At 40.3% G+C, this 25,227-nt stretch overlaps 2 protein-coding genes across 4 annotated transcripts in view; one reads left to right on the top strand and one right to left on the bottom strand.

The window, feature by feature from the left end:
- The window catches only part of ABCC6 (ATP binding cassette subfamily C member 6), a 31,717-nt gene extending 31,585 nt beyond the window's left edge, over positions 1-132 (bottom strand). Inside the window, exon 1 of the mRNA XM_048961809.1 lies at positions 23-132. Within this exon, the coding sequence (XP_048817766.1) occupies positions 23-64 (42 nt within the window). The 5' untranslated portion in view covers positions 65-132. The remainder of the gene's footprint in view (positions 1-22) is intronic.
- Positions 53-24,155, top strand: LOC125700711 (nodal modulator 1). Of its 3 annotated transcripts, XM_048961811.1 has the most exons (32): positions 220-622; positions 1,038-1,127; positions 2,229-2,274; positions 2,690-2,790; positions 2,903-3,009; positions 3,187-3,259; positions 3,784-3,936; positions 5,069-5,206; positions 5,963-6,052; positions 6,661-6,766; positions 7,210-7,360; positions 7,879-8,056; positions 8,809-8,950; positions 9,607-9,738; positions 10,060-10,196; positions 10,472-10,559; positions 11,329-11,392; positions 12,507-12,602; positions 14,045-14,254; positions 14,541-14,623; positions 15,393-15,552; positions 15,680-15,806; positions 16,350-16,463; positions 17,106-17,233; positions 17,820-17,961; positions 18,536-18,619; positions 19,519-19,629; positions 20,208-20,309; positions 20,530-20,649; positions 21,601-21,693; positions 22,341-22,473; positions 23,990-24,155. In XM_048961811.1, exons 1-31 carry the CDS (start codon positions 494-496, stop codon positions 22,470-22,472), a joined length of 3,627 nt encoding a protein of 1,208 aa, XP_048817768.1. In that variant the 5' UTR covers positions 220-493; the 3' UTR covers position 22,473; positions 23,990-24,155. The 3 variants fall into 3 exon arrangements, with proteins under 3 accessions (XP_048817769.1, XP_048817768.1, XP_048817767.1); XM_048961812.1 differs by lacking the exons at positions 220-622; positions 23,990-24,155 and adding an exon at positions 53-158 and having other exon boundaries at positions 22,341-22,818; XM_048961810.1 differs by lacking the exon at positions 23,990-24,155 and having other exon boundaries at positions 221-622; positions 22,341-22,818.
- The last annotated feature ends 1,072 nt before the right edge of the window (positions 24,156-25,227 follow it).

Here is a 25,227-nt window from a genome sequence, read left to right as displayed (position 1 = left end):
CGCCGGCGGGGCCCGCACTCACCCACAGCCCGGTCGAGGAGCCGCACAGCCGGCCCGCCGCCATGCTGCCCGTTCACCGCGGCGCCACGGGGTGCCTCAGCACGGGCGGGAAAGTCGCGTCCTCGACGGACAGACAGCCCCGCACCGCCAGGAGCGAGGTGAGCCGGGCGCCGGGGCGGCGAACAAAGTCCGGCCGGGCGCTGCACGAGGGCAAAGGGGACGGCGCCGGCCGCGGGGGAGGGAGGCAGAGGTGCGGCTCGGGCCCGAGGGGCTGCGGCCGGGACTTTCCGGCTCGGCGCTCTGGGTCGCGGGCTTCACCGCCACGGCGCCGCATGGGAACCGCCCGCCACTCGTCACGGCCCGGCTGCGGGATGGGGACGGAGGTGTCGGCTAGCAGCGGGGCCGCCGAGCCGGTAGAGGGCGGCATCGGTATCACCGCGCCTCGCCCGGCCCTTCCGGCAGCGCGGCGCTGAGTCAGGTCGGTAGCGGCGGCATGCGGGCCTGGGCGGCCGCGCTGTGCTGCGCCCTGTGCTGCGCCCTGGCGCGGGGCTCCGAGGACATCGTGGTGGGCTGCGGCGGCTTCGTCAAGTCCGACGTGGAGATCAACTACTCCCTCATCGAGGTGGGCGCCCTCGCCGCCCCTTCGCAGCGCCGCACCGCGGGACCCCTTGCAGCGCCGGGTGCAGCGCCGGCTCCCGCCACCCCTTTCCCTCCCGAGTTGCGGCCGTGCGGCCCGGCGGGCTGACGGCAGGATGGGCCCCGTGCTCCGGCTGCTGCTTGCTGGGACCCGGCTTGCTCCGGGCGGTTCTCGTTTAAGCGCTCGCTGATTTCCCCCGAGCCCGGAGCTGAGCTCTGTGCCGCGGTTCCCCGGCAGCCCTGCAGTAAACCTTTGCCCCGTTACCTCTGTTGCCGCTGGGGGATGTGCACCCTCTGCTGTGTGTAAAAGCACTTGCTTGGAGAATTCCTGGTTCTGCTTCTGGTTGCGTTTCTTAAAATATCTTTTTTTTTTTTCTTTCTTTTTTTTTTCTTTCTTATAGATTAAGTTGTACACAAAGCATGGTACTCTCAAATACCAGACAGATTGTGCTCCAAACAATGGGTATTTTATGATTCCCCTCTATGATAAGGTAAGAAACCAAAATACTGCAGTGTCTTCTCTGCAGCAGAGGCACGAGCTGCTGCCATCAGAACAGCATTTCGATCAGCACGTAATTTTGTTATGCTTGGATGCAACTTCCCTTCCTTTGGTTTTCTGTTTGTAATACAGTTATTCTATTTCTCAGTGGTGTTACAGTGAAGAAGCCAGGTAGCTTCAGCTGTGCAGTGCTCGTAGCTGTAGGAATGCTGAAAGAAAAGTGTAGGTCCTGGCAGTGTGAGTATGGATAAAGCTTTTCAGTTACCTGCCAGTAGCAACAGCAATATCTCTGCTATATCTGTTTTGATATGATTGAATTGAAAATAATTTGAATGGCTAGTTGCTGATATTAGATATGACTTAAGCATTAAAATAAAGAAATCGAAAGCTTAGAATGTAGCAATATTTTGGTGTTTATTTAGACTGGAAAAATATTTACTTTCAAATTAGATACAAGCTGCCCTCAAGTGATCTGAGTGTTTTGCTCTGGTAAAGAATTGGTTAGCTTTTGGTTTGGAAATAAATCCGCTTCAAATCTGAGGACATTAGACTTTTGTTTCCTTCTTAGGTCTCAGGGCCTTTTAATGGCCGAACTTCAGAACCCATGTGGTGTCTGCTGATTTAAAGAGGATCTCTGTGTAGATTGGTGCCTTTTTGGCACAGAACTTTTAGTAGGATTGGAATTTTGTTATCTCATGTTTGGGCAGAATGTATGAGTAAAACCACCCAGTGGAAACACTAAAGGTAGTTTTAGAGCACATCTGTTGAAGCAGGTAGAGAGATCTGAACACTTTCTAACACTGAACTGCTTGTGCATGAGCCAGCTTTGATGTAGATGCATTATAAACATGATGCTGCTTAACTCCTGCTCTTAGCTGTCAGGATACAAGCTCAGCATTGCAGACTGTCTGGGTAGGTTCTGCGGCTTTTTGAACACAGCATAATAGTAGTTAGAAGGAGAGGAGAATGGGGTTCTTGTGTCTTGTATTACTCTATGCAGCATTGTGCTTGTATTCTGACTTTTTTTTTCATTCTTCAGTTAAATTGAATCAGGTCATTGAAGACTGTTATTGCTTTTTAAAATTATTTTTAGGGGGATTTCATTCTTAAAATTGAGCCTCCTCTGGGATGGAGTTTTGGTGAGTGTTCATATCTCTTCTTATAATAAGGCACTGTATTTGCAGTGTGGGACTTCAACTACTGCTAGCTTGCAGTTGGCAGGGAAAATCACGTGCTGTGTAAAAGGCAGAAACCCTATTTGGTTTTAATAAATATACTGACTGTACAGTAGAAAAATAGAGCTGTAAGGCAGACACTGACGAAGTAACATGTGAACTAATGAGAAATAATGTGGATTTTTCATAAAAATATCTTTAATGAGCAGGGAAGGATTTTCAATATCAGAATTTGTGGGTGGTTAACTTGGCTTCCAGAGCACAACTGGGGCACTTGAGCTAGTGCGTTTCTGGAAGAGTTTTGTAAAGCTGAAGCAGAGTGTCTCTGTGGTTCCTTTGTCACTAACTGCCATGCTGTTTCATTGTTCTTCCCCTCCAGAACCGACCAGTGTAGACATCCATGTAGATGGCATTAATGACATTTGCACGAAGGGAGGCGATATTAACTTTGTATTCACAGGGTTTTCTGTGAACGGAAAGGTTAGATTCCTTTATGTTTATTTATTCCATCTTATGCTAATTCTATCTTCAGAAAAACGTTTACCTCTGCTAGTTATTTTTATCCACTTGTGCACTGTTTTCATTTTGACAGGTTCTCAGCAAAGGTCAGTCATTAGGTCCTGCTGGAGTCCAGGTTGTACTGAGAAACGCTGGCAGTGATGTAAACTTACAAGCAACTATTACCCAACCTGGAGGAAAGTGAGTGTGGGAATATGCATGCGTGCATGCCTCATCTGTTTGTTCACACAAGATTCTTTCTGTTCTGCCATATTGACTGGGATTATAGAAGTTCTGAAACATGAAGAATATGAATTGCTTTTCTGTGAACAGGTGTTAATGACTCTTCAGCAGCATCAGCTTTTTCTTGCTTTACAGGTTTGCTTTCTTCAAAGTGCTTCCTGGCGAATATGAAATCTTTGCATCTCATCCCACCTGGATGTTGAAAGAGGTTAGAGCCTAAAGAAGTTCTGATGGACATGTTTAATGAGAGTGTGTTGTCTAGACTTTGTCTTGATCAGCTCTGTGAGCACGTTTGTGTGAGTGGACCAGGTTAATGCAATTTTCCTAAATTTAGCAGAGGCTGGTAAGAAATTGCCTTGTGCAAGACTCATCTGGAGCTAGTGGAGCCAGCTGGGGGAAGACTGGCTATGAGCTCCTGCTTTATGTTTTCTAACCCTATACATTCGGTTTGAAATGCAGTGTCATAGCAGGTGCTTCAATCCTTTCCTCTCAGATTGTTTGCTTTCTGAGCTCTGAAGTCCTGACCGATTCCTAAATCAGTGAAACAGTAAAAGCACTCAAAGCAGCTTTAGCATCCTTCTGTTTTGAATAGCTGGTGGATTCTCTTTGAGTACTGCTATTCTTTGTTCTTCTATTTCTGTATTGAATACTTAGCTTCTGTTTGTTATATAGTGCTGTGAACAAGATTTGATATCTAGTTCTGATGTAAGTGTACATGCTTTGGTATTTCAGTCAAACACAGTGGTACGGGTGACCAGTTCTAATGCTTATGCTGCTAGCCCTCTGATTGTTGCTGGCTACAACGTGTCTGGGTCAGTAAGGAGTGATGGAGAACCAATGAAAGGGGTCATGTTCCTGCTTTTCTCCTCCTCAGTGACCAAAGAGGTAATGGTGTTTCAGAAACCTTTTCAGTACAAGTATGGAGATAAGTGGAAAGCTGAGTAGCTTTGTGTACTCATAGTGCCCTGGCTCTTACCTGTGTTCATCTTGAGCTTGGCTTATAAAAGACAAACTGCACAACCTTTCCAGCTGTGTTTTTGTATTTATTTGTTTTCATTTTGTAACAAGGCCCTTGTAATACAGTGTCTGTGTATGTGCTCAATTTTCACCTGACTTGAATGGAATACTCAGACATGTAACACAACAGCTTTCTGTTTGACAGTTGGTGACCTTGAAGCTTGAGGTCTTTGTATTTTTCAGACACAAGAAGTTAGAAGTTTATTTTAACTTCAATTCTTCTGTTCCCTTTCCATTATTGTTTTCAAATGAATTTCCCAACGCTCAGGTTGTTCAGGGGCATTGAAAACTAAGACTTGAGCTGAAGCAGGCAACAAATGCAAAATATAATGGATGTTATAGCTCCATGTATTCACTGTGGGTCAGCAAGGTAAAGGGCTACAGTTCTAAGACAGTATTTTTCCACTGGCATCTTTTTGCACATTGAACGTTGTTTGATAAGTATGTTCCCTCATGGGGATTACAATCTACTATTTGAAAGATCAGTTTCTGAAAAAAGACTGAAATTATTACCAAACAAAACTTTGAATTTCACTGTGCAGGGGCTGTAATGCTGTAATTTTCCTTCAACATAAGATCTCAGTCACTTTTTGCCCTTGTGATATGGAATCAAAGATCAGTAGCTTCTGTTGCTACCTTAAAAGTGTTATTTATGAAAAGACTCTGGAACATTTGGTGTTGTATTGTGGTTTAATATGCAGAGTAGAGATCTGTTCTGTAATGTTAACTTTATCCTCAGAGCTGAAGTCAGTTAATGTTAAGACATGTAGTGCAGTTCTAGGGTTCTGGGGGCTGCTGAGTTTCCCAGTTTTCTGTCCTTGTTACCATGAAGTGAGTTATTGGTTGATTTTTTCCTTTTACCTAGACAAGAATTGTAAGCTGTGCTGTCAAGCTGTCTTTAAAATGGCTTTTGTATTTCCCATCCTTCATTCTCAGAATACCATTCTGAGTCGTACATGTCCCCAGATTATTTTCTGTGTTCTCTCATTCATTGTCCCAGGATGTTGTGGGCTGCAATATTTCTCCTGTGGATGGATTCCAATCACGAGATGAGTCTCTCTCCTATTTGTGTAACGTTGTATCAAAAGAAGATGGATCTTTCAGCTTTCTTTCCCTTCCAAGTGGAAAATACACTGTGGTAGGTTTGTTTATCCATTGAGTTGTTAACTTTTGCTTTCTAAGCTAGCTCATGTATAATTTTATAGCTACTAAAACAGAACTAGTTGGAAGTACTTCTAACTGGTTCAAATAATTGGAAAAGGAGAATCCAGCCTAAAGCATTTGGCAGGGAAGTAAATTGCTGTGTTAGAACTCTGTGGTGTGATTTCTGGGAAAGAAACTTTGTTACAAATCACCTGAATACACCGACCACTTCCAGAACCACCCCGAGGGACTGATGGAAGGCCGGAAGCTTTAGCTGGCTTTGGCTACCCCACATTGTTTAAGATCCCTGTTTTCTTTTTGTCCATTCTCTTCATTTATGTCCAGGAAGCATGAGAGCGTTGTTGTATGTCTGATGCCTACAGCGATGGTCTTGCAATCTCAACCTGTTTGATCCAGAAAAGGGATCCAAGCTTGTCTCTTTCCTTTAATTCTCCAGTGATCACGTATTCTCTTAGATTAAACTCTCTGTGAGCTCTCACACAAGTACCAATTACCTTCTGAATGGAGGGTTATTCTTCTGGTTTTTCATAGTTTTATATGTATCCATCAGACAGTCTTGAAATCTTGCCTTTATTTCTGTCTCTGTTACTCTGAGTTATTTTTCCAACAGGTTTGCAGCTCATTTGGCCATAGAAGTGTCTGTTAGTGATAAGGATGTGGAAAATGGTGAAGGAAAGGAGTTCTGATATCATGGCTTCTTAGGAGTCAGAGCGATGTGTTCTCCTTTCAGATACCATTCTACAGAGGAGAAAGAATTACCTTTGATGTTGCGCCATCTAGATTGGACTTCTTTGTAGAACATGACAGCTTACAAATTGAGGTAAGGGAAGTGAGAGGTTTGTGCCATTCATTCCTGTAAAAGTGTAACTGATGTTAACAGACAGCAGATGAGCTGTGGAAAAACTTCTTTGTAAGAAGCTTAAAGAGATTTGTTACGAGCAGCCTCGTGCCAAGCCAAGGCAACAATATCTGGCATTATGCTTTATTTCCTGTGCTCGTTCCCTTTCACTAGGAAGAAACAAAATAGGGAAGAGCTGTCTACTGTGTTCACTTTGCTGTCTGTGTTACAAACAGGCAATAATCTTTCCAATTGAATAAGTTTGCTCATTCACATTTTCTTCTCTTCAAGAAGGACTTGGAAATTTGTGTGGTTTGCAGAATTTCTTGAGTAATATTATGATGTATGATTTGAGCCTTCTGAATGGTACTGATACAGTTGACTTGAGAATTGGTTCCTTCTCTTAGTGGGACAGTAAGCCTTGAGTTACTTTCATTGTGATTGTCCTGGTGATTTTATTTTTTTCCCCTAAATCTGGAAATTAATTTCTCTTATGTGTGTGAGATGAATAGCAGTGCATGTTGATTGCTGTAGAAATGTGAATGCTTCTGCTGGCTAAAGATTAATGTTAACTTTCTTTCCCATTTCAGCCTGTTTTCCATGTGATGGGTTTCTCTGTCACAGGCAGAGTGTTGAATGGTCCTGAAGGAGAAGGAGTTGCTGATGCCACTGTGACACTAAACAATCAGATTAAAGGTATGCAGTGATCTCGGTGTGTGTTGCTACAGGGAAGTCTTTAATAAGCTCCAGTACAGGAGTAGTAGGGTATGCTACTACTGAATTAAATCTTCACGATAATACATTACTTTTTTCATAATTTATTTGTCATATTACAGTGATTTTCATACAGTTGAGTAATTTTGTATATTTTCTGGCTTAGATGAGAGTATTAGCTGTTCATTTGTTCTGTAGTAGAGAATTTCTTATGATTTCCTTTGAACATTTGCCAAATTAGAAGTGTTGCTTTGCAATACAGAAATGAAGATTTGTCTCTTAAGAAACATAATATTGTTTCATTGTTGTGCAATTTAAATTAAAAGTAATCTAAAGCAATGAATGCCCTTTGGTGCTTTTGACACACAAAGATAGACAGTGAAAACGTGCTGTGCTTTTTTAACTCTCCACTTTATTTGTTCCAGTAAAAACAAAAGCTGATGGATCTTTCCGTCTTGAGAACATAACAACAGGAACATACACAATTCATGCCAGAAAGGAGCACCTCTTCTTTGATACAATCACAGTGAAGATTGCACCAAATACGCCTCAGCTAGCAGACATCATTGCAACAGGGTAAGTGCCAGTGTCATGAAAATGTAAATTGCTGCATGCACAGTGTCTTCAGAGGGGGCCATGCCTGATCTGGTGTACTGTTACTTGTTAGGAGTTAAGTGTTACTCAAGAAACTAAAGAGAAATAGAACAGCGTAAGTGCAAAATTATGTTTTATCCACAGTGCTTTGCTCAGTACTGCTTAAGCCTTGGAGATTCCCTTTTTATAATCCCTTCTTTGCAGGCAAAGGCTCTACGACATGAGGGTATTGAGCAATTGTAGAACTGTGCATGAACCAAAAAAAGGAGAGTTTGCTGGCACTGGCACTGCACTTCAGATATTTTCCTCTTGTTTGAAAGTTGTGTAACTGTCTAATACAGTATTGTGCCAAACCTCTTTCAGGAGGAATTGACGCCCATTCATGTAGTAGTTCCTCAAGATAACAAAGTTTGCTTATCAAGGAAATTTTCAAACAAGTGTTTTCTATGAGTTTTGTCGGACTGTGATATGTATTCTGATGGTTGCCATTTATTTTAAAGGTTCAGTGTGTGTGGCCAGATCTCAGTAACTCGTTTACCTGATGCAGTCAAGCAGATCAGTAGATATAAGGTAACCATGGTGCCTCAAGACAAGGACAGAGCATCAACAGTTACAACAGAAACAGACCCTCATGGAGCATTTTGTTTTAAAGCAAAGTCTGGTGCATACAGTGTTAAGGTAAGAGTGAACTTCTGTTTCTTCACTGTAGGACTGTTAAGTGGTTTTAGAAGATTTAAATCACGTAATTTCTAAAATTTGAGAAGCTAATTGTAGATTTTGCTACATTTTAAATGTTTGCACTATTTAAACTATGACAGGCTTGTTTTTTTTTTTAGTAAGCAGAAATTCTCATGCACCGTTCCCTTTATACTTGTGAAAAGGACTTCAGCCCATTAAGACTGAGCAGTTTTCTCTTCCTCCTCTATTCTTCTTCAGTTTTTCCTCTTTCCTCCTCTGTAATGTCCCTCAGAGAGCTTCTTATCTTCATATATTTTCCTGTAAAAGAAAAGTGATGTGTGCCTTTTTCAGGTGTGCTGATGGTTCCTGAGGTTACTGGTCACTGCAGAGCCATGGCACAACCACAGTGAACCTGGCATTGTAGAGGACTGTGCAGGCTGAGAGATAGGAAGTGCACAGTTATGAGGTCTCTGACTGTCCTAGATAAATAAAATAGCCATGTGGAAACTGGAGAAGAGAGATCTCAGAGTAGAAACTCATCCGGACTTTTGAAACTTTTGTATCATTTTCAGCTCAGATTTGCTGCAATTCTTTGGAGGAATTTTGAAAACCATATTTTGAAAGGCTGGTTTTGCTGCAACTTTTGGTTAAATATCCATTTTCTGATATCTGATAAATCATTTGAACTCAGCAGATTTGGATGTATTTGACATTTAAAAGCTGGTGATGTGCTGATGACCTGTGTTCAACAGGTAATTATTCCGGAGGCTGAGACCAGAGCAGGATTGGCTTTGAAACCCAAAGTGTTCCCTGTTACTGTTACAGACAGACCGGTCATGGATGTGAGCTTCTCTCAGTTTTTGGCATCAGTTTCGGGGAAGATCTCTTGTTTAGGTAAGGTGGTTTTGAAAGTGAAATGGAAATGGAGAACTTCAGCACTGCATGTGTGAATCAGTACTGTTTAAATCCGCTTGCTTTAAAACCACTTGTTGTGGTCAAGCCCCATCGACAGATAAGTAAGTTGACTCCTAGTATGTAGATGGAAACAGGTCTTTCATCAAGAGACCTTACAGCCTAGTAAGTAGTATGTTTGGGATGAAGTTGTGAACCTGTTTTTAATACTTGCTAGCAATAAGTTCTGACTTATTTCCCCCAGAAGGCAGTAAGTTCTGGCAGGAAGTGTTGCTGGCTGATGCGTGGCATTTTGTCCAACAGCGTCAGACGTATCAGAAGTGAAAAATGCATGCAGAGAAAATACATTGCCTGTAAAATGGAGGATAGGGGTGTCACCAGAAACTAGCAACCTCTGTCCTGTTAATGTTTTCTCCTTACTTTAATCAAATGTTGCTCTCTTCTCTTGTCCTTGAGTACCCACTGATTGCAGCAGATGATGATTAGAATTTAACTCCTTTTTTACCTCTTCCTTTTTCTCTGAGTCCTCTCAGATGTTACTTTTGTCCTCTGCTAAGTGAGGTGGACCCACAAATTTAGTGCTGGAGGAAAGCCGGCAAGGCAGGGTGTGCTCATGTTCTGATGTCCTTTCTGTGCAGATGCTTGTGGTGATTTGGTGGTGGTGTTACAGTCTCTGAGCCGCCAGGGTGAGAAACGTAACCTCCAGCTCTCTGCAAGTACTGACTCAGTAGCCTTCACGTTTGAAAATGTGCTACCTGGCAAGTACAAAGGTAGGATCATAGGGAATTGCTGGAAGTCTTACCTTGCTCTCTAAATCTGTGTTAGTCTGTATACTTTGGGCATGTGGCATGTGATACCCAGCGTGGAGTTAGTCTCAAACTTGAAAAAGTTGGGAAAATTGCTGTGTGCCCGTGCATCAGGTTTTCTTAGTATTGTCTGTTTAGGCATTTTTTTGGTGCTGATATTTATTTTTTTATCTGACTTTGAAGATTTTTGCCTGGGAATTCAGTGTGGTAGGGGCTTTTTACACCATGAAAACAGTTTTTATTCAATTTGACATTACTAAAAACTTTCTGTGATGTGTATTCCAGTAAGCATTATACATGAAGACTGGTGCTGGAAGAATAAATCACTGGAGGTGGAAATCATGGAAGAAGATGTTTCAGGAGTAGAATTCAGGCAGACTGGATATATGCTGAGGTGTTCCCTTTCTCATGCAATTACACTGGTATGTGTATAAAAAACGTCCTCCTGTTTTTTCATTAGCATGTGTACGTAGGTTGGATTGCACTTGGAATCAAAGCTTTCTCATGCCTGTAGGTGGTCTTGTAGCACAGGAGCTCTAATGCTGACTGTGCTCTGAGATTTGTCTCTTAGATTTGGTGAAATGGTCTTCTGCTGTTCTTTGCTGTAAGAGAGAAGCATTAATGTACCATTAGGCAAAAGCTATTTTCATTTTGCTGTTCAGTAGTTGCTAATAGTAATTGTGTTGTGGCTTCACAGGAATTTTACCAGGATGGAAATGGACCAGAGAACGTTGGTGTTTATAACTTGTCTAAAGGAGTTAATAGATTCTGTCTTTCAAAGCCAGGTAACAGCTATAAAATATTACTTGAATAAAGAAAAAGAATCATTCAATCAAAGCTACTGGTAATTCCAACAGTCTGTTGTGGCTTCTGAGGTTTCAGCATATAAATTCTCTATTTTTTTTTCTTTTTTAGTAGATGAATGGCATTGGTCTGGCATGTTAGAATAATCTTGTTTGATTCTGTAATTGGAATGTAACTGATCAATAGAAGTTTCATTTCAATACAGGATTCCTGAAGGATAGCTATTAATGGTACCACAGGGTTATTTGTAACAAGAAAAAGTAATGTTTTAATGTTTTGCATTTTTTCACTTTGAATTTTTTAGAGCTAATTACTTGTTACTGCCCATTAACAGGACAGTTAACCAATGCATTTGATTTTGGTTCTATTTTCAGCTTTGCATAGCTCATCCTTAGAGTCTTTGGTTTCATTCACAGTTCACTAATGGATTAAAGAGCCACCACTGAAACTCCAAGGCCATCAGCTGTGAAATTACAATAGATTGCTTCTGACTTTGGTCTGTTATATTTGTAACTGTTTTTATGTGCCTCTTTGTTGAGGTGCCACATTTTGTATCAGTGTACATTAGAAAGTCAACACAGCTTCCAGTAGTGATCTGTGACTGAAGAGACGAATGAACTTACTGTAGTCAAACTTGGCAATTCTTTCTGTACCTCAGGTCATAAGTAGTCTTCAGAATTCAGGCAACTCAGTAAGCTTTATTTCTTTGTTTGTGTATCAGTGGATCATTCTTTGGCTTCCTGCTTACAGGTGTGTACGAAGTAACCCCACGTTCCTGCCACCAGTTTGAACACGAGTATTACACTTATGACACGTAAGAGCAGAATCTGCTTTCAATTGTACACCTCTCAGTGTGCTTTCATAAAGCTTCCTTCTGCTGCAACTACTTTCTTTCAGGAATTCAGGATGAGTTGTTATGACTGGCTCTAACCAATAGAAGAAAGCCTTTGCAAAATGTATCAGGCGTGTTTTCTTGCCCTTTAAAAAAGAAAAATGTGACTAAAGATAGGCTTTAAAGATGCTTTTGCTGCTTCAGATGGATGTTTCAGTCTGCCTGCTGTCCATCTTTAATGCTTTTTTGCTTTGTAACAAAGGAGAGACTTTTCAGTGAAAAATGTTGATGGCTTGTAAGGGTTGAAATGCAAAAAGTGGTATATTATGTTTACTAGAGAGCACGTAGCACTTGTACATCCCTGGTATCAGCAACTGTCTGTGGTGATGCTGCTCACCTCTGTTTTGCAGGCTGAATAGATATTCACCCTAATTACCAGTGGGCAGTGCGGATCCTCCCCAGTCAGCCATGCTTTGTCTTGTCCAGGTTATATCCAGGTCATGATTTGGCAATGTGCTTAATGGCTTTGCTCCTATAAAGAGGCTTTCTGCTCCCTGACTGCTTCTAATTCCTGAACAGGAAACAAATTCAGCATTAAAATATTTTTTTTTCCCGCTACTGAATTCTTTTATTGAATCAAAAGTACTTCAAAGAGGGATCCTCTAAATATCAGCCAGCACAAACTGAATACATGAATTGAAAGAGGAACACCTTTCTGCAGCAAAGTACCATTAGATCTGGGGCATCTTTGTGAACCACTCCCAGTATTGTTAACCTGTGAATGTTCCTCTGATGCGTATAGAGATTGTACATATGAATTCAATCAAATCAACATCAGCTTGAGAGGAGATGGGAAGCACAAAGGAAGGAAGAAATTTGGCCAATGCCACGCAGTAGTTGGGGTTTCACGTCTGCAAAATGCCACCTTTGCAATATGCCATCCCATTAGCACTACAGCTTTGTTGTGTAGTTAATGTATTGTGTTTTATAAAGATCTTTCTGCTTATGGTGGGAGTACAAAATCAGCTGAATAACATCCGATTATTTTCTTTAGGAGGGAACCTTAAGTTCATCTCTTTGTTGTTTTGATTTACAGGTCCTCCCCTAGTATACTGACGCTCACTGCTGTTCGACACCATGTCCTTGGCACGATTGTAACAGATAAACTGATGGATGTGACTATTACCATTAAGTAAGAACAAAGAAATAATGTGGCTGTAAAAAGAGGAGGAAAGACATCCCTCTCATAAAGTTTTATTCTGGTTTTAATACCCCAGTGGCTACTTTCAAGGGAATGGCACCCTACACTGGACTGTAGGAGGTTTTTAAGCTGTTCTTTGAGTTCTTTGTAGACAGAGAAATAATTCTCAGCCCTCGTTTTGTACATAGTCACTTGATTTCAGTATAGCTTCTTCCTGCTTGTATGACATGGTAAAAAGAAATGATTTTCTGAGTGATTATGCATTTTAATGAACCAAAATTTCTGAATTGAGAAGGTATTATTTTTGTTTTCTCCGCGCTGTTTAGCACCAGGACTATTTTTTTCTTAGTTTATTACCTCAGAATAAGAATCTGCTGCTTTAGAGCATTGTTATTGATGTGGGGAGAGCTATAAGAGGAAAAGTATGCTGAGTGATTACACACTAATGTGCCAGTTTATGTTTAGCTGAACAGACAGCTCATTGGGAAGCACTGATTTGTGAATAGCTTTAATTGTGTGAGGTGCCAGATCTGCCTGAAAGTGGGTGATAACAATGAGTGTTTTAATGCTTTCCTGATGTTCAGTTACTCTGGACTAGAGGGTCTCAAACTTAGAGTGTAGAAAGCATCTTTGTGGAGAAACAGATTTCCTCAATAGCCCTTCCTTGAGTCCCTGAGTTTAATGAGCCCACAACTGCAACTGCTGGGCAACAACAGCAGCCAGAAAAGAAGCACTGAGACAGAAGAGAGCCATTAGAATTTTAAAAGCAATTTAGCAAGAGGGTGGATTTTATACTAATAGTCCTGGCTGGTGGGGTTTTTTTGAGACTACTGGGGACTGTGGAGGCAGCTTTGTTAAAGGCACTCTTGCAAACTGTTCCTTTGGCTTAAGAATTTGCTGCTCGCTCTGACTTGTCACTGCTTCTGTGGGAGGTCATTCCACTGCAGCAGAGCTGGACTATGTTCCTTGTTGCAGAACTGAGATTCTATTATGGAAACTAAGTGAAGCTTAAGTTAGGGTGCTGGATTCTGCAAAATGGTTGAGTTGTAGCTGCATGTTATTTAGTTATTTTATGCTGGCTACGCATTTGGGTGCTTAGATGTGGCAGGGAAGAAGGAGACAGCAGGGCTATAACTTCTTGAATGGTTATAGCATGATGTGGCAGAATATGTGAATATAATGTGTTACAAATAGGTCCTTTCCAACTGGACCTGCTACGTTACCAGTAGCCCCTATGGTCAAGCAGTAACTGATTGTTAGGAGTATGAAAGTTTTAGTTATGCTTGCAATAAAGAGCAAGATTGAAGGGAATGCCTTTAAAAAAATATCTGGGATGTGTCTGCTGTGTTGTAAAGACTCTAATTAACATATAAAACAGTATCTTTTCCTTTGTATGAAATGAGCTTATTTTGTTATCTTCGCTATGTTTTCAGGTCATCTATTGACAGTGAACCTGCCTTAGTTTTAGGGCCATTGAAATCTGTGCAGGAGTTGCGCAGGGAGCAGCAGCTGGCAGAAATTGAGACCCGCCGACAGGAGAGAGAAAAGAAGGGCCAAGAAGAGGAGGGAACAAAGCCACCAGTGCAGGAGATGGTGGAGGAACTTCAAGGACCATTTTTATATGAATTTTCATACTGGGCAAGGTACTACCAAGCTCTGATGGGAAGGATGTTTTCTTTGGACTGCTGTCTCGGTTTTCCAACAAACAAAATACTGATCTATTCCACATAGGAAAGAGCTGTGGGTATCTGTTCTGGCTGACTGTTAGCAAAATGAAAACTAATAGCACACTGTAAGAATTTTGCTTATATTATTGCTGGTGTTTTCCCCTTAGTGTATTTAGAAGTGTTCTGAGGTCAATACGCAGTGCTTTGTCCTATGTGAGAGACACTGATTTCATTTTCTTCTAATGCTGTCTTGTTTTTGTAGGTCTGGAGAGAAAATCACCGTGACACCGTCTTCAAAAGAGCTTCTTTTCTACCCACCTTATGTGGAAACAGTTGTTAGTGGAGGTAAATATAAATACAATTTCTGGATATTACAGCAGATTCTCAGTTACTTGTATTACACTTATTGAGAAAAATAGCTGTGCAGGTGCTAGGTGTATTTTGAGTATGATAATCAGTTGAAGTTCCTGTCAGTTTTTCCTTTGTATTACGTTAGACCAATAAAAGTAGCTAGAAACAAACAAACAACAACAACAAACCCATAACAAACAAACAAACAAAAACCCTCACACTTCTAAAATTGTGAGGGCTACCAGCAGTCAGTTGTGCTGCCTGTTGTATCAGTGTCCATCTTGCCCTAGGATTCCTAAATGAACATCCTGTATTTGAAGCGTCTGGGAAACATGCGGTACCTTTTATGTGCTTCTTTGTTGTGCACAGTCTAAGTACATAATGTTAAAAAAAAAAAAATTTACCTGTCACTAAACATGGCATACGTTGACTTCTGTTTGATGTCAGAAAATTTTGTTGCTGTTGGAATGTTTTCCACGTGGCTGCAGTGCATGGTACGTTGTGAACCTACGAAGCACTTAGCGAATCCAGATTTTTTATGCTAACCACGTGCTTACAGCTTTGGAACTCAGTTTGTGAATTTGGTGAATGTTTGGATGTTTTAAGGTGTGACAAGGAGCCATATATTGTGTAGGTTGATGTCTGACTCCAAGGCAAAAGAGCTTCGACTGTTTCTTTAGAAGTAGTAAAACTCTTGCTGTAAGATGTAATATTGAGTGTATTCTTGACTTGTTTGTTTTGAATCCCCTTTGCAACGACCAAGAGAGCTGTCCTGGAAAGCTGATAGAGATTCATGGGAAAGCAGGCTTATTTATGGAAGGGCGGATTCATCCTGAATTGGAAGGTGTTGAGATTGTCATTGGTGAAAAGGGAGCGCCTTCTCCTCTCATCACGGTTTTCACTGATGACAAAGGTGCTTACAGGTAATTAGCAGATCTGTTTTGATGTTTTGGATTCTTTCGTTTAAGTGCCATAGTGACTTGACAACACACCTGTGTGATATTCAAATGCTTCTTCTGAAGTGAATGTTTCTTTCCTTGTATTTTGAAGTGTTGGGCCTCTCCACAGTGACTTGGAATATACAGTTACTGCCCAGAAAGAAGGATTTGTTTTGACTGCAGTAGAAGGAACAGTTGGTGACTTCAAAGCTTTTGCTCTTGCTGGTGTGACATTTGAGGTAAGCACGTCTAAGTGCTTAAGTTTCTGAATGGTGTTTTGTTAAAGCTAGACAGGCAAAAATGTTAACCCACGTGTCCCAGGGAAACACAAACAAGTATGGAATATGGGAACCAGGTAACTTTATCATAATGGAAACAAATCTCAGTGATTTAGTTGTGACTTGCTGCACATTTTTTATGGAGTAAAAATAAGAGCTTGTAATCCAAAAGACTGGATTTATTTGCTTTTGCAGAACTTGACAACCTTCTCTTGTATCTGAAGGGGATTTTTTCTTGTACAACCTGGTCCAGCTGGAACCTGGCTTTAGTCTTGGGATACTTTGTTCTGGTCCCTACCATGTCCTGTGAATTGGAGAGTGGCTGTTCTGGTGTGTTTGGTACATGTGCCTGTGTCTGCTCAGATCCTGAGAGCAGAAAGTTCTGTAGCCCTGCAGCGTGACAATGCAGATGTGGCTAGCATACTCTTAGAGGCTTCTGAGTTGAGCATCTTTTCATGAGAGAATGTTCTCTTACAATTATAGCTATGGCTTTTGTTAAAACAGATTAAATCTGAGGATGACCAGGCTCTTGCTGGAGTACTCCTGTCTCTCAGTGGAGGGGTGTTCCGATCCAACCTCCTTACGCAGGATAATGGCATGCTGACCTTTTCCAATCTGGTAAGTTAAAATCGATTGTTCTGAAAGTGATTGTGTGTGTAGTGCTGTGTAACTTTGCCCTCCAAAAGAGAGATGTAATCAGTGCTCCTTAGTGACAGGAAGATATATGAAATCATAACTCATGCTGGGAGATGTAGGTTCTACTAGCACTTAAAATGTTAGCTAGTGGAAGATGTGAAATATAAGCTGGAGGAAGTTTTGTCCCCAACATGCAATGGATGATGTTGATTGATCTCATTTAGAAACTTGCAGTCTGTAAACATGATCACCAGCAAACAGGCTTGGTTCATTGTAGTCTTTAGAGGAAACAAATTTAATAAGATTATTGATATGTACATTTGTGTAGACATGACTGAATAGTTTCCTTCCAAACTTCCTTCTCTCCTGGTCACTTTCCTTTCCTTGCAGCTGTGATGAAGTATTAGAGTCATAGTTCTTTTCCCTTTTCAGGCTTTATTTTCTGGTAGAGCTCCACCAGTTCACTGTCTGATGTTCCCTGTTTATATTTTCCAGACAGCTTAAACTATAGCTAGAACAGAGAAGGGTAGGTCTTTAGGGAGCTCTAAGAGAAAAATATTTGTTTGGAGCCGGTGAATTGTTTATTGATAGTGACACAACAGCTTGTTTTATGCATCTTTGCAGAGTCCAGGGCAGTATTATTTTAAACCCATGATGAAGGAATTTCGCTTTGAACCATCATCGCAAATGACTGAAGTGCAGGAAGGACAAAATCTTAAAATTCGGATAACTGGTTACAGAACAGCTTACAGGTCAGTGGAGATGATAAACTGTGCAAAATGCTATGCACTGTATCAGGATGCATTATGCAAAATACGGGTTTTCTTCTGATATGTTTGTTCTGAAGGCTTGGAGGTACTTTTGAAGGCACAATTTAAATACTGTGCTGCTTGAGAGTACTGTTTGTAGCCTTTTTTCATGCATGTGGATATACTAGCTAAGCCCATGACACAACTGTAAGGAAAAACATTGCTAAGAAGGTACCGTGTCAGTAGCACTGTGAGTGGCTTATGCTGTGTTCAGTGGGAGAGGAGAGATTTATTCTGGGGACTGTGTAGCACTCTGGGTGTCTGACTTAAGGCTCCTCCCTTTCCCTGCCCTCTGGGGTAAGTCTTACTTTTCTTGAAGGGTTGGGAACTTGGATTCCTTAAGCTGTCCTCTGAACTGCAGCTAATTTAAATGCTTTGAAACAGTTCTAGGTGTATACATTACAAATTCTGCTTTTGCATGCTATGCTAAATATATGAAGTACTTTTCTCATGAGTTATAACAATCATGTCTTAAAAATACACATTAGAACAGCATTTGCACATAATTAGCAATTGTTTCTCCCTCTAGCTGTTACGGCACGGTTTCTTCATTAAATGGAGAGCCTGAGCAAGGAGTCTCGGTAGAAGCTGTGGGGCAGGAAGGGTGTAGCATCTATGGAGAAGATACAGTAACTGATGAAGAGGGCAAGTTCCGACTGCGTGGCCTCCTGGTAAGGATGAGAAGCTTTCTCTCATTTAAGTTTGTGTTAGTGTGGTAATGGAACAATACAATGTGTTTTATGAATCAGCTACAGGTTTTTGTCTTTTCATCACACAAAGATCTTTGAGACTCTTTTTGTTAGGACAGGCTGTGAGTGATGATTCTTTCTTGTAGAGGGGGAACATTTTTATAGTGCAGATCTGGGCAACTTTGTGACTGCCTTCACAAGAGCTGAACAGCTCCCATGGTGTGACACATGAATGTGTCTCACCAGTGCTACAGCTGCTGTAGCAGGGAAATCTCATCTCTTTAGCTTCTCAAGTGAAAATTCTGCAAGTGTATCTTAGAAGTCTATTGGGTGTGTGTATCTTGTTGACTGTATAGCATATGTGTGAAGTGAGCTGTTCTGTGGGAAAAGCAGCAACTGAATTTCTGGAAATGAACGCACTTAAAGGAGTTAGTGAGTTAAATTATCTATTTAGGATAAGAAAACTTGTGGAACGTTGGAAAATTCACTACTGTCTTCTAAAATTAAAGTACATGCTATTTAGTGTTAAGACTTATCATCTGAATGTTGCTTGTAGCCAGGCTGTGTGTATCACGTACAACTCAAAGCTGAAGGCAATGATCATATTGAAAGAGCTTTACCACAGCACCGGGCAATTGAGGTAATTTTTTTTTTTTTTTAATTTTGTGGTATCCATTACATTTAAAATGCATCTGTGTAGGCATTAAATTGACAGCAGTGTATTTGAATGCATTCTGTTTAGTCAAGTGGCTTTCAGCAAGTTAGCTCCTATTGTGTCAGCACCATAGCTTAGAATTGCAATATGGCCCAACCAGTAAACAAGTGAAAAGGATTCTTTTGCAGCACAAAAGCTATGTGTTAAGAAATAAGAGAATAAATATGCAGCTTACTTTTCAGTGTTCTTTTATGATGTGGGACAGAGAAATGATGATTTGAAATTGTGATAAATTGTTGTATTATTTCTCTTAATATTCAATTACGGATCAATAAATACCACTTGCTGTGGTTTCTTTGGTCCAAATCTTGCAGTCTCGATGCAGATGAAGTTGTCATCCAGACTAGGAAATCTTTGTAAAATGTAACAATAACTTTGAATTTAGGACTGATGAGATCTTGTTAAATAGTCCATCCTTACAGACTCAAACTACTCACCTATCTCTTGACACCTGGCAGAGGTTAATTAACCTTAGTTAATTAGTTAGTTGCCTAGAGCTTTTCAGTAGAAGATAGTCATTATTTGAACTCAGACTCATGCCTGACCAAGATGCTCTCCTTTGCAGCAAAACAGGCAGAATTCTTTCATGTCCTTACCATCTCTTGCTGAGAGTGGTTGCTGGTTGGAAAGGGAAGTGAATGGCAACACAAGTTTCAGAAAATCAAGTGAAACTTATGTACTGCAAGTGAGAGCTGTAGGCAGTAGATTGTACTGATACTATCGAAACTGGCTTGCCTTTTTTTTAAGGACAGAAAAGCATTTGAAAGAAACCTGCTTTAGTTCTTTCTTTGTCTGCAGAAACATGACTGTGTTGTATGTTGCAGGTTGGGAACAGCGACATCGATGATGTTAATATTATTGCGTTCCGGCAAATCAATCAGTTTGATTTAAGTGGAAATGTGATTACGTCTTCTGAGTATTTGTCCACGTTATGTGTAAGTTCAAGCCTGTGATCTCTGTCAACTGCATTTGCCATTGATTTCCCAGTGTTTTTTTGCAGGGTCACTGGAAAGCATTCTGTAGTCTTATCTGAGTATGATGCAGTCCTCTTTTAATTACGCTCATTTCTGAGCAGACTGTTTTCTCAGTATTTCAGGCTTACTTTGTACCTTGGGATGTCTAATTTGTGAAGTAAGGACAGAGAAATTGAAACTCAACAAAATGAGCTTACCAGAGAAACTAGAAACAAACTCCAGCTCCAAATTCCTGTGAAACTGTTGGGATTATTTAAAAGAATTACTATATTCTCTTTATTGCACAGCACAGACTATGTCTAATACATCTAGATATGGGAAAATATCATTTTTCCTTAATGGTATTTTAATTGTATTTTAAAAGTCTCTTTCTGTGATTTTTCACATAGCATCTTAGGACAAACCCAGATGTTCATACTTGATATGTTTCTGTTTATACAGCCCGTGATGAATTTTGAAGTACTTTTATCATATAGTTGTATGGGCTGTTCTAGTGCAGACTCAGAAATACCTCTTGTGATCTCTTCTTTCCCTCACAGGTGAAGCTTTATAAAAGTGAAAATCTTGACAACCCAATTCATACAGTCAACTTAGGCCAATCCCTTTTCTTCCACTTCCCTCCACTGCTCCGAGATGGAGAGGTAAGAATATTTCTGAATAATTGGCTTAATTAGCTTTATTATTTTTCCCCTAAGCACACTGAAGTATTACTTCTGGTTTGCCTTCAGTACTGTATTCATGCTGATGGTGACTTGTGTCTCAGAGCATGTGAAGTCTATTAAACTGACTTTTGCCTTTGAATCTAATTTTGCATCAGACTGCTACTGGTGCTGTAGCCTTGAGTTTATTTTATACCCACAGAATTACGTGGTGCTCCTGGATTCTACGTTGTCTAAGTCACAGTATGACTACATCCTGCCTCAAGTTTCCTTCACTTCCATTGGATATCATAAGCATATTACATTGGTCTTCAGTCCCACTGTAAGTACAAAATAGGTAAATGTTCATTTCAGATGTTGAGCTTGAGAGCAATGTCTGGGCAGTGTAGCCTGCATATACCTTGTGATCTTGGCCTAACTTTCTATTAACGTAAATATAAAGAGCTTTATGAGAGACATTAATGTGGCAGTAAACTTGGTAATTTGGTTTTGGCCATGTTGAAGGCATCGAACAGTGATGTAATGACCTGTTATATTATGGGAGGCAAATGGGGAGTTCAGAATGGAGTTGTAGCCTTGACAGTAACTGAAAGGATGCAGTAACTGGGGGCTGAAGATAAGATTGTGGCTGGGATTCCCTTTAAAAACTTTTATAGAGGAAAAAAGTGTCAGCAAGCCCAAATGAAAGTTTTCAGTTCTTGGAGCCCAAAGCAGATGGATTCTCAGACTAATGTCAGGAGAAATCTCCTCTCCTGTAAGAGAGAGAGATGTCTTTTGCACCCTTGGAGCTGAATAGTGCAGTCAGTGTAGGGAAGTGTTTGTCCTGTAATATTTAAATGATCTATTTCGTTTCTGCATCACTGCATGTTCAGTGAAACATGAGGTGAAACAGCAGTTAATAATGAAGGACGCAAATATGCCTGAAAGATGTTGTGCTAGTTTGGCTGCTGTGGTGTTATCAATGGGGTCAGAGAGTTTTAGGCAGCTTGCGAAGGCAAGATGCACAACAGGTTGACTGTAAAGTGGAGACTGACCATTGGTGAATTAGCTTTAAAAAACATCAACAAACCCCAAGAAGAAATTAGCAGATGAATGGGTCTGATCTGACTGAAAATTGAAAGTTGAATAAATTTTAGGTGCTTGAAAGGAAACCAGATGGGAAGGATTGGATGTTCTACATGGTTCTTTTGCTACAATTAGTTAAAGTTGAGAGAATTCCCAGGCAAAATAATTGTTAAAAAATAATAAAATGCATTATACACACTATTTTCAGAGAAAACTACCTGAGCAAGATATTGCCCAAGGATCTTACATTGCATTGCCACTGACGCTGCTTCTGTTGTTGGCTGGCTACAACCATGATAAGGTAGGGCATGTGTTTTGTTCTATTCAGGTATATAACACGAACAAAATAAATTTTATTGACTTCAGGAATAGTCAGAGTAAAAAAAACTCCTGCAAGTCATTGAGCCTGATCTCTTTGGCTTTATGCCTTCAGTATAAAACTCTCAGGAGGAATATAAGAAACTACCATGTTACCCCTCTTTATTTGTTGACAAACTGTGTTCTTTCAAGCTTTATCTGATAGGCCTGGATTGTTGTTTTGATGATAAGAGGGGAAAAAAAACTGTCTGTGCAATGCGATTTCTTTTCAAACTTAAGTACACTGCACAGAACATGAGTTTCTCCAGGATTTTTCAGTGGCATTGAAAATGCCTTGGAAATCAGTGGCCTGTCCAGACTCAGAATTCAAATCCTAGTCTTAGATAAATGACTGCAAGAAAAAAAACTAGGGATGATTTTTGGTTTTGATTATCAGAAGTTTCAGTAAGTTCAGCTTGCTTTCTTTCCAAAGAATTGCTGCCGTTTTCTGACATCTTTTTAGATGTTGTAGATGTTCTGTTTATGCAATGGATTCTATTTGTTTGCGAGTCTATCATTCTGAAGAACACTACTGTGCAGACCTTACAAGCCATCATAATCACAAACTATTTCCTCTTTTTGTTGGCCCAGCTTATTCCTTTATTGCTGCAGCTGACGACTCGACTGCAAGGGGTCCGCGCTCTTGGACAGGCAGGTTCTGACACAGGTGGCCCAGAGGATGCAAAGAGACAGACAAAAAAACAGAAGACAAGACGGACGTGAGGTGAAAGGGGTGATTGCATAAAGTGACACTCCATCAAACTGAATTCTAGGGAAGCAAAACTAAAATGCATTTTTGATAATCATGTGTGATCTTCACATTTTTGTCGTTGCTATCTGAGCGTGATTTGTCACACTAGCTCCATTTTGGTTGTAAATTCTTCATGAAGTTTACAGGTTTACTTATTATAAAGTTAATGAAACGAAGCATCTGTTGTTACAGCGAGTACATCTCCCATACTTGAAGACAGTTCATGAATTCTTTTTCTCTTCGGTGGAATGGGTCGTGTTGTTTCATTAATGATTTGTAAAAGCAGTGGTAATAAACTGCCGATTTCACTTGTCTCCATATTTTGACAATGTTTTTCCTTGCCTTTCAAAATACCCACTTCACTCCAGAGAAGCAGCACAGAGAGATTTTGCTAAATCAGTGCTACTTGAAGCAACAGTTTTAGGAGACATGCATGAACTGGTGAATAATGTCCTTGGCACTTCCAATTCAGCAGCTTGATTGAAGACTCTGTTATCTACACAGCTGTGATTTCAGTTCTTATCCAATAAATACTTGATTTTAATCAAAGATAACATTTGTCCAATGAAGACAAATCGTTAATGTCACGTAAGATTGGTTGATAATATCAGGTAAGTTCTGCTGATCCTAGTGCAAAAGCAGTGTTTAAATTTCAAGTTCATGTACAGTGTGATCTCTTTAGACCTCCAGCATTCCTGAAGTGGCTACAGCTAGTTAGCTAGTTGCACTGCTCTTTCCAAAGTTGGATCGTGTTGCGATACTTGTCTGTGTGTCTGTCTCATCCCGTGCTCAGGCAGTGTGTAACATATTTGCCAGTTGCTGATGGATTGTTTTCTTTTTTTCCCCAATTATTTTAAGAAGCGTTAGCTTTTGGAAACCTTCAACATGCACAGTCCCAGTAATGTAGACTGAAATAAATAACAGCCTGCTTCTTATAGGCCATCTTTTGATTCTTGTTTGAAGCAGACAGTTAGACATACACAGTTTAAATGTTAATGGGGCTTTTTATTGACAAATAGTATAAAGGTTAATAGAGCTTTTGAAAGATGAACATAAATGCCTACAAATGCTGCAAAGACATTGGTACTGCCAGTGAGTGGCAATGTTTCTCTTTTATAGTACTTGAAATAAAGTCCCTTTATGTTTAAATATTGAAGCTTACAAATGCTTCTTTAGAAATCTGGATACAAAAATTGTTTTAGTTTGGTCCTAAATATTAAAACTTCGTTTACTGATTCTTCTACTTGAACTGGCATTTATACAGCATAATCTGTCTGAGGGAAACTTTACCAAGATCATAAAAAAAAATGAAGAATATCAAAAAAAAGCATGTGTGTATAAAGCTTGAGATGAAGCTTTAACAGACTGTCACGCTCTCAGCTTCATGACCTCAAATTTTGTGGTTTGCTGTGATGAAATATGTAGGGAAAAAAAACATAGTATTGGATTATTGTATTAAAAATGTACAATTTTTATATCTTTATTTTAGGTTGGTGAGCGTTGAAGGGAATTGCTGCTTGGGGGAGTTGTGAGGAATGAATGATCATTTAATGTGACTTAAAGGACTACCAGATATTCAGACCTCTGAACTGTGGGACTTGATTGACATTAAACATTGGAAATGCTGTTAATAAAAAGGCACTGATGCTTGCTAATTTGTTGACAGAAGTTATTTGGTTTGTGACATCCATTTTCCCCTTGCTAGTTAAGGATCTCAGGATAAGATTGGGTAAATAGCTCTTACAGCCTCTGACAGCAGTAGTGAGTTGGAGGAAACAAAATGTGTCTGAGTGTTGAATACAGAAAATGGGTTTGTGTCAGACTTCTTTATGAGGCAGGATTCCTATTAATTTTATCCTGATACTGGTCAAGCCAGAAAAAACTGTATATGCCCATCTTCCACATTGGCCAGAAGGGTCAAGGGCAGCTCGAGTTGAGGACTGCCTGCTACACTCTTCTCAGGTGAGTGTTGGGGTATTTATATTAATACAGAGCCTATGTGTAAAATGGGACTAGCATTTCGATGTTGACTCCTAGAAGGAAACACTTGAGGCACTGGGTTTGCATACTTTTCTGGAGGCCCAGTAGTAAAAGAATGGTGAATTCATTTGCATGGTGTGCTGAATGTGGACAAATGCCTGATTCTTTTGGAAATGAGAGTAAGGCCTTCTGGATAAAGGTGATATCTCATGTTACCTGTTTTTGTTTTGAAATCAACAATTGTTATTGGCTGACTTATCAGTGATGCACAGAACGCTGTTTCGTAAGAACGAAATGGACTATTGGTACAAAATTTTTACAGTTTCTGAGCTTAATTTCTAAAACATTATTTTCTTTATGCCTGTCAGATGAAGTCAGATTTTGAGAACAAATATTTTTGCTGCATAAGTAACAGTGTTGTTAAGTAAAGGTGCAACCATTAAAAAAATGAATAGGAGAATGAATACAAAAAAATGAGGAAATGACCCATTTCAGCAAGGGTAGGGAAGCACAGATTTCTTCACTTCTTGGTGCATTTACTTTAAAAGTTTCACTGTGTGTTGAGTGGCTCTACTTAATAAACACCTTTGTCAGTGGACAGTTTCTTGGGGCTAAACATTTGCTTTTCTTCATTAAGGACACATTGGAGCAAATTGACAATGCTCAGTGAGACTGAGAGCCTGTGTGTCTCTTTGGAACAGAACTTAGTGTGACATGATGTGCTGACCAGCTCAGTGCTCCTCATCC

Source organism: Lagopus muta, chromosome 15 (genome assembly GCF_023343835.1).
Source record: "Lagopus muta isolate bLagMut1 chromosome 15, bLagMut1 primary, whole genome shotgun sequence".
Classification (NCBI taxonomy): Eukaryota; Metazoa; Chordata; class Aves; order Galliformes; family Phasianidae; genus Lagopus; species Lagopus muta.
Note: the sequence above shows the minus strand (reverse complement) of the source record. Positions and strands in the feature narration are given on the sequence as shown.

Bases quoted from the DNA above. Each gene is read 5' to 3' on its own strand.
- LOC125700711 (XM_048961811.1), top strand. From the start codon at position 494: ATGCGGGCCTGGGCGGCCGCGCTGTGCTGCGCCCTGTGCTGCGCCCTG. The intron at 14,255-14,540 runs GTACTACCAAGC...TTGTTTTTGTAG, and splicing joins GAATTTTCATACTGGGCAAG to GTCTGGAGAGAAAATCACCG. The intron at 18,620-19,518 runs GTAATTTTTTTT...TGTATGTTGCAG, and splicing joins CACAGCACCGGGCAATTGAG to GTTGGGAACAGCGACATCGA.